The following is an 8,767-nucleotide window of genomic DNA, read 5'->3' as shown; positions in this document are numbered from 1 at the left end:
AAGATCAGCTTCAAATTAATCTACACAGAAAAATCACAGGCAGAGATAGTCAAGAGGGAAGTAGTAGTTGTAAACCTAACACCCATCCCACACCTCACCTATGGAGTAGAGGCTTTTTGGGGTCAATTGACAGGAAGTGCTGCACCTGTTTTGAAACACCACATAAAACACCAGCAGCAGACAGAAATAAGGCAGAGTTGCACTGCACCAGAAGAAGCTATTAAGTGAGGAAGGTTAGATGTTTACATGTTATGGGCATTTCCTAGTCTGCTGTGCTGAATGAAGTTTACCTGTTTCCTTGGAATGAGTTTCTCAAGGCAGGAAAGGTTTGAAAACCACAGTGGAAATGGGGCATATTACCTCCACTGTAGATCAGTAGTAAAAGGAAGCTGCAGCCTCTTTCATAAGAGGAGCTCTCCACAACTGCACATAGGAGCAGGGCATCCGAAGGAACTTTGGTGCCACTGGCGCCCTACATCTCATCAAAGGCAATACAGGCACTGAATGGGAGTCAGTGCAACATGAACAGCATTAACTCATGTGTGGATATGAATGTAGGTCATGTACTGCAGCTGCTCTCCTTACCTCACAACAGAGTTGACTTAGAGCAGCAGAGCTTCCAAGGCAATAATCAAACACAGCATAGAGAGGGAAGCTTATTACAAAGTCACTAGTTCCCTGCTCCACCAACCTTGTTCTGCTTCCTTTCACTTCAGTAGAAGAGAGCATATAAGGCTACATGAGATGCCTAAACCAAAAGCATTATTCTTAGATTAACTATTTTTACATGTGGAGATGACTGGAGCAATTTGCTTACCTAGCATGTTTTTTGCACCATATTCTAAAAGTTCTGCTTTCAACAGAAGGCTGTATTTTTTAAATGGGATAATTAATGCACTGTAGTTACCTGCAGTAATTTGAACTTTATTTCAGCAATTGTTTCCATTTCACATAGTTGAAGATACATCTCTCACTGTAAATGCAGGAAAATCATACTAGAGCTCCTCATATTATGAAACATATAGAAAAGTTAAGTTGAGGTATTCCACTGAAACCATAACTGGCTTTCTACCCAGGTTCTCTTGAAATGAGGGGAGCAAAAACATACAGACCAAATGCAACATGGAGGTTCTTGATCATCCTTGGCATAAAAGGCAGCATTTTCTCTTTTTAGAATACAAACCCAGAAGTAGAGTCTAACACATCTGGCACTCTTATTACTCTGGCCACACAAACTAGCGGTACTGTAGATCAGGAAGGGTGTTCACTTCTAGGAGAAAGCTATTCAGGAAGCAGCTTGTGCAGGCATTTATTACAAACTAAAATGCTAAACATGCACTATTTCAGAAACAGGCACAATACAGAACCAGCATCCTCAATCTAGCCCAGAGAAATTTATTGAAGTGGGAAATATACCCAATCAGGTAGCTGGCATTTTATAACTCATTATAAATTGCATAGATACCTAGCTCTCAGGCAGTCCTTTTCAACAGTAGATCTCAAAGCGCTTTACAAATTTGGCTGGTATCATGATTCCCATTTTACAGATGGGGATTAATGGTCTTGCAGAATCTGCTATGCACTGTGTCTTAAAGTAAGCCTCAATTTCAGACACAGATGCTATGATTCCCATTTGTCGGTGCTTGCTAGGTTTAAGAGTCTAAAGAAAGCAGGTTCCCATCAGCTACCAGGATCACACCTTCCAAATAGACTGCAAGACATTGGTGACTACTTATACATGTGGGTCAACAAAAATGGTTGATATTCAGACAACAAATCTTGTCAAAACTGATTTTGGATAATAGTTACTAGGGCAGTGTAAAGCAGAAGACTCTATACTTTAGAAATCATGAACTGTATGTGTGTACACAAGGATATGTGTTAAGAGGCTAGGCACAAAACTGCCACCTCTGTCTGCCTGATACAACAGTGCCCTTTATAAAGAGTCACTACAAGCAGCAACCCTTGCAAATTAGCAGCAACAAAGATGTAATGCAACATAAAAAAGTATTAACCTCCTCCATAAAATAACTAAGTGCACTTAATTCCACAAGAAGTTGTAACTTTAAATATGATGCATGTTGAAGAGGCTATTTTTATATACCAAAAATTGATGACAAATCAATAATCCAAAAGATAAACCATATTTATTAAAAAATGAGAACTCAGCAATTGCCAAGATTGTAAAACTGAAAAGATTAATTTACTGATTTGACAGACACTTGTATTATAACATTTAAATTTTACTCTTCGAAAACTAAACTGTCTCACACCATCCTTTCATTATTTTTGTCGGTTATTTTCAATGATCCACAAGCCAAGCAGGTGCAAAAAAACAAAACACAAACCAACAATATCATATAAAAATATGCACAGAGTTTTGCACAGAAGTGTGATCTGAACAGGAGCCTTATCTCAAAGCGAGCAGATTTCCAACCAGGGAAAATCCTGTATGGTTTCAGCCAACCCGCAATGGAGGAGCTACAAGCACAACGCCGTCACCTCTCACAAAGAGCATTGGAATATTCCTCTTGGTAGACTAAGCAGAAAGAAAGGAAAGCATGATTTATACAATGCAACTGAGAAATGTAACTAACTTTAAATTCATGTTCAAAGAAAAAGACATTAGAAGTTCATAAAAAGCAAGTTTTGAGGAAATACAACTTAGAGTCTTATCCACGGAGCAATACAGTTAGCAGGCAGGTTTGCTGTAGCTTTTACTTTGATAACAATTTGCCTGAAGTTGCTTTAAATCAAGTCCTGCTCAAATCTAGCTATCAAAAATCAATTTTCATCTGTCAATTTTAAATGTAACTAGATAAACCATTTAACTTAGAAAGTACTTTTAGTTTTTCTTTTCTCAACCATAAGGACATTTAAACCCTTACTTTATAAATCTCTTCATAGGTTTCCTCATCAATCTCTATTGTCGTCACGGTCTCTTCAACATCACCCAAAATCATATTTAAGTGCTGATCATAAGCCTGTGAGAATGAGACCAGTTTAAATTATTTTCTTTACAATCTGTACCACACACAACAAAAAAAAGTGTTTAAATATTTGTAGATCAAAGCAGTTCAAATACAAACTGATTAAAATGAAAGTACCTTTTCTTAGTGTATTTCAACTTAGACTAATGAATAATCAATTGCTCTGACCTTCAAATATACCAGTACTTTAACATTAGTGTTAATTTAACCGGCACTAGTGAACACAGTACAACTTTTACACATTCATTTTCTTTCAAATAGTTGTTTCAGCTGTCTCACACTTTAGTAATCTTAAACCTGTGCTACTATAATTTGGTTAAAGTTATATAGGTAGGGCCCTACCAAATTCATGTTCCATTTTGGTCAATTTCATGGTAATATGATTTAAAAAAATCAAATTCATTGGTTTCAGATATTTAAATCTGAAATTTCAGGGTGTTGTAACTGTGGGAGTCTCAACCCAAAATGGGATTGTGGGGGTGGGGTTGCAAGGCTATTGTAGGGGGTCGAAGTATTGCCACCCTTACGTCTGCGCTGCTGCCTTTGGAGCTGGGCAGCCGGAAGGCAGCTGCTGGCTGGGTGCCCAGTTCTGAAGGCAGTGCCGCCGCCACCAGCAGCAGTGCAGACGTAAGGGTGGCAATACTGTATCATGCCACCCTCACTTCAGCAGTGCTGCCTTCAGAGCTTGGCTCCCAGCCAGCAGCTGCAGAGCTTCCTGTAGCCGGGGGAGGTTCCCAGAGCTGGGCCTGACCTGGCCCCAGAAGCGGCCCATGCAGGGGAAGAGAAAGTCCTGTTCCTCCCCAGCCCATCCAGGACTAGCAACTGGAGCCCAGCGTACAGTAGGAGACCCTGGCTGGGGCATCCCCAGCCCTGACTCTACCCAGCTCCAGGCTCAGCAGTTAAAGGGGCCTTGAGCTGGCTGTGTGTGTACAGAGGTACCACAGTGCCCCCCCCCGACCACAGTGCCCTGGGCAGTTGCCCACTCGCCCACCCTTTAGGCCGGCCCTGCCCCCCTTCAAGTGATGACCTCCTCCCCCTGTACCCTGCTACCCTCACTTCTGTGTTGCTGCTGGTGGCAGTGCTGTTTTCAGAACTGGACTCCCGGCCACCAGCTGCTACTCTTCAGCTGCCCTATGTGAAATCTGGTCTCCACTACAATAGCCAAATTTCACAAGGGAGACCAGATTTCACAGTCCATAACATGTTTTTCACCGCTGTGAATTTGGTAAGACCCTATATATAGGGCCTAATCTTGAAGGTTTCACCTAAGACAAGATCCCCACAGAAATAAATGAAAGCTTACAAGAGTAAGGCTGCAGGATTGGCAACCTAGTGTGGGTTTTGTGTGTGCACTGATCACAGATTGGACACAAACGTTTGTTATCTGCTCTATTTGAGGGTTATTTTGCCCTGACTGTCTCTAAGTGAAGGAACTCTTTCATGAACTATCATTTTCATGTGTATAGAGCTTCATAGTGATGACGTGGTGGATGAACAAAAGACAAAACGTTGACCCCTGACTTCCACCTTTAACTATGTAATTCTATTTGAAGTATTCCTTAGAAAATTCAATGAGCTTTTTCCATTAAAAAGCCAGCAAGGTAGAACTCAGCAGTACAAAGACATAACACCTAGGTATTCATGAAATAAAAGTTCCTACAGGAAACAGATTTCAAGCTTTCAAGATGTCATAAAACATAGACAAAGGCCTTAATATGACCCTTTTAATTTAGTCATTTATGAACAGTAAAAATCTACACAAGCATCGCCAGTAGGGATGTAAATACTGTTAACCATTTAAATGATTTTAAAATATGTCCTTTAAACAGTTAACCATTTAAGTGGCTGGGGCCCATCAGGCCAGCATGGCTCAGGCTGCTCCGGGCAGGGAGTGCAGCTGGGCCTGCTCCGGGATAACAGCTAAGGCAGTAAACCGGTAACACTATGCTTACCAGTGTTAATCTTTTACATCCCTAATCTCCAGTCTGCACATTGAAACTGGATCTACCTAGGCCAACCCAATAAGCCACATAAGAATTTCAGCTAGTGTAGCACTCCGAAGGCCTAATCAGAGATGACCATTCCCAACACATTACACCAACATGCCATGAACCACACCGGTGCTGAAGCCATTTCAAGGTTATCGTCCTTGGGATAGCCAGTTTGGGACTTTGAAGATGAGAACTATACCACATTGCAGTGTTCAGGAGGGATGCTTTGACTGACAAAAAGCCAGATATCAACTTGTGAGAGTAAGGGGCAGGTCATTATCACTGAAAGTTGCTTGAATACAGATTAGACTTCTGTAGGATACCAGCTTGAGCCCAAATACCAATACTTTTAGAGAAGGTTTCAATACCTACCTTTTATAAAGCTCTTTTTATCGGCAGATCTCAAAGTACTTTATAAAAACGTTGGTATAATTATCCTTATTTTACAGATAGGAAACTGAGGCGTAGAGAGCTGAAGTGACTTGCCCAAGGTCACCCAGGAGGTCAGTGGCAGAGGCAAGAAACAAAGAAACAAACCTGGGTGTCTGCTCTAAACATTGCTCTAAACTAGTTTAAGCTAGATTTCTCCTAAGCCATCATGTTGTAAAGACAACTGGTAATGGCAGGAAAGAAAATCCAGCACCTTGTCATTCTAAGATAACAGAATAAAAGACAAGGATTTCTACCTTTTACAGGTATTGGTGCTCAGATACCAAGAAATGCTCAGATAACATGTCAGGCACAAAAGAAATTTCTATATACTTTAAACAGACCTTAAAAATGAACTTGAATGGACCACCACAAAGCAACCAACCTTTATGAGTATAAGTTGCCTTGACTTTTATATCTACTATTTCATAGTTAAAAGTACACCAGTGTTAAACCTTACCACAGTGTTTTACTTACATGTAATCTGCCTCGAAGTTCTCGGTCATTCCTCATTTTCACATAGATTCGTTCATCAAGACTGAGTCTGATCAGATCCAGTGGCTCTTCTACAGTATTTGTTGTTTGTTGCTAAAAAAATAAAAAGCAGTTTTCACAATATACACAAAAGCCTCTGAACTTTTATGTTCAAAAGCAGTCTCTCTCTCTCTCAGGGATAGGATAAAGTACCTTTCACCTTCAGGTCAGTTATTTGATCCAGCCCAAGCTGGTAGCAACCAAAAATCATTACCATAGGACGAGCATTTGGTGGCCTGTACATCCACACTACCATCACAATTGGTACCCTTTACTGGCAGTCTTAATGGACAGGCCAGAAACCTGAACAGAAAGGGAACCAAATATATCTTTTGCCCTCAAAGTAGAGCACACAGGGTCAGGTCTGAGATACTCTGGCAGGAGATGTAGAGAAGCTTACATTGTCACTAACTAGGCTGTTCTCATTGGTGGATAATTATTATTTGTATTATTGTAGCACCTAGCAGCTCTAGTCACGAACAAGGACCCCTCTGTCCTAAGCATTGTTCAAACGGAACAAAATGGTGGTCCTTGTCCCAAAGAGATTGGGGTTTCTGGGGTAAGTGTCCTGTATTTTATATTCCTTCACAATTATTCCTTCAGCTTCACTTTCAACAAAAACTGCAATAAAAGTAGGAAACATAAAGCCATGCATCTCTTAAGCTTGACAATATTAAGGTTCCAGGAGACTTAAAACAGCACTGAAATGGCACTAAGACCACAAGGAACAAGTCAAGTTAGATTTTTATTTTTTTTAATAAAGCAAAGATCATAGTAAAGACTGAAACAAAGGAAAAAGTTTTGATGTAGAATGCAGTAGTGAGAGGTTAAAGATTTGCTGTTCCATTAGGAACATGCAGTCTGCCTCATGTCAAAGGCTGCAGCTTTCTGCAATTTTTTTATGTCATGCCTCCACTCCGCCATAGAAAATTAGGGATGGAAGAAATCTCAGGACATCATCTATTCCAACCCCCTGCTCAAAGCAGGACCAATCCCAACTAAATCATCCCAGCCAGGGCTTTGTCAACCCGGGCCTTAAAAACCTCTATGGATGGAGATTCTACCACCTCCCTAGGTAACCCATTCCAGTGCTCCACCACCCTCCTAGTGAAATAGTTTTTTCTATTATCCAATCTAGACCTCCCTCACTACAATTTGACACCATTGTGCCTTGTTCTGTCATCTGCATCACTAAGAACAGCCTAGCTCCATCCTCTCTGGAACCCCCCTTCACGTAGTTGAAGACTACTGTCCTTTTCCTGCTCTGCCTTAGCTTACTAGCCCAGGAAAAAGGAAGCATCTCTTGAGCAAGCCCCTCTGGCTGAGCTAGGACTCAGAAGTGGTGGAGGCATGCTCTGGACCAGTGGTGACCAGGAGGGTGGTTATCCCTCCTCACACTGCTCCTACATGCAAGCACTGCCCCCGAAGCTCCCACTGACTAGGAGCAGGAAGCTATGTGCAACAGGAGCTGCAGGAGTGGTACCTGCAGAGAGGGGCAGCTCACAGAGCCATATACCCCGCTCCGGGGCCACAGGGGCACATTGGCCCCTTCCAGGAGTGGCGTGGGGCCGAGATAGGCAGGGAGCCTGCCTTAGCTTCGCTGTACCGCCGACTGGGAGCCACCCAAGCTACGTGCTGCCTGGTGGAAGCTAACACCCCAACCCCCTTCCAGAGCCAGCACCCCAAATCCCTCCTACACCCCAATCCTCTACCCCAGCCTGACCCTCGCAGAGCCAGCACCCCACACCCTGTCCTGAACCCAAACACTCTGCCCCAGCTTGGTGACAGTGAGCGGGGAGAGCGAGTGAGGAAGAAAGGGGGGCGGGGGTGGAAAGAGCGGGACAGGGCTTTGGGGAAGGGGCGGGGTAGATCCTGGGCTGCCCCCGTGAGCCCCACTCATTAACCATCCCGGCACTGTCTGAGTAGGGGAGAAGCTGAGTAAGAGAAGGGGCCGACAGCGGCAGCGACCAGGCGGGAGGGCGACCCCGCTGCGGGGGGAGATCCCCACGAGAGGGGACCCAGCCCCTGGGGAGGGGGAGAGCCTCGCTCGACCACGCACAGGGGCCCCGGCTGGGAAGGGGGCGGGCCCCAAACGTGGCTCCCGCCAAACAGTGAGAAAGGGGCGAGTCGCTCACCTGGTCCACTTCGTCCGCCATCTTTCAAACGCGAGCCCCGCCTCCTCTCGCGCGAACCTACCGGCCGCCGGCGCGTGGAACGGAGGGTGGTGACGACACGCACTGCGTAGGGGAGGAGGCGTGGCGCGGTCTGCAAGCGAGGCTAGAGTGGCAGTTGCGCCGTTCGCCGGGCCAGGCCGGCAGAGGCGGGGCCTGGCGGGAGAGGCGGGGCCGGCGCTCGCTGTGCCCCACAGGCAGGCGGGGGCGGTGGAGGGAGAAGCTGGGGGTGTGCTAGGTGCCTTCCCCCTCGCCCGTTGTTCTGCCCTAGTAGACGCTCTGCGTGAGCAGGGCCGGGCACTGGGCGTGGCTGTGGCTCAGCTCCCCCGCCCCCAGTCACAGGGGGATGGGTAGGGAGAGCGCTGGCTCGCGAAGGGCGTGGCGAAGACCCACGTTACAGATGGGCAAACTGAGGCACTGCCCGGCCGTACCCACAGGCTCCTTTGGCATTACTGTCTAATGGCCTCAGTAGGGGCAAGAGCTGCCAGCGTGGGTCGGCCCCAGGCCTATCTGCCCCACGGGGACCGGGCCAGGTGCTTCAGCAGCGTTGCCCCCAGGCAGGCGCACGGGGCACGGCGGCAGCAGGGGACGGGTTAGTGCCAGGCAGCCTCGGGGCTGTAAGCGGAGTGGAGACAAGTAACTGGCACGTGTG

At 45.4% G+C, this 8,767-nt stretch overlaps 1 protein-coding gene across 1 annotated transcript; it reads right to left on the bottom strand.

The window, feature by feature from the left end:
• Positions 1–1,293: 1,293 nt before the first annotated feature.
• LSM3 (LSM3 homolog, U6 small nuclear RNA and mRNA degradation associated) lies at positions 1,294–8,181 on the bottom strand. Its single transcript, XM_039546339.1, has 4 exons — positions 8,080–8,181; positions 5,888–5,998; positions 2,889–2,984; positions 1,294–2,539 (listed from the first exon to the last, which is right to left on the bottom strand). The coding sequence occupies exons 1-4, from the start codon at positions 8,098–8,100 to the stop codon at positions 2,459–2,461; spliced, it is 309 nt and encodes a 102-aa protein (XP_039402273.1). The 5' UTR covers positions 8,101–8,181; the 3' UTR covers positions 1,294–2,458.
• Positions 8,182–8,767: the final 586 nt, after the last annotated feature.

Source organism: Mauremys reevesii, linkage group 7 (genome assembly GCF_016161935.1).
Source record: "Mauremys reevesii isolate NIE-2019 linkage group 7, ASM1616193v1, whole genome shotgun sequence".
In the NCBI taxonomy this organism is placed as follows: Eukaryota; Metazoa; Chordata; order Testudines; family Geoemydidae; genus Mauremys; species Mauremys reevesii.
Note: the sequence above shows the minus strand (reverse complement) of the source record. Positions and strands in the feature narration are given on the sequence as shown.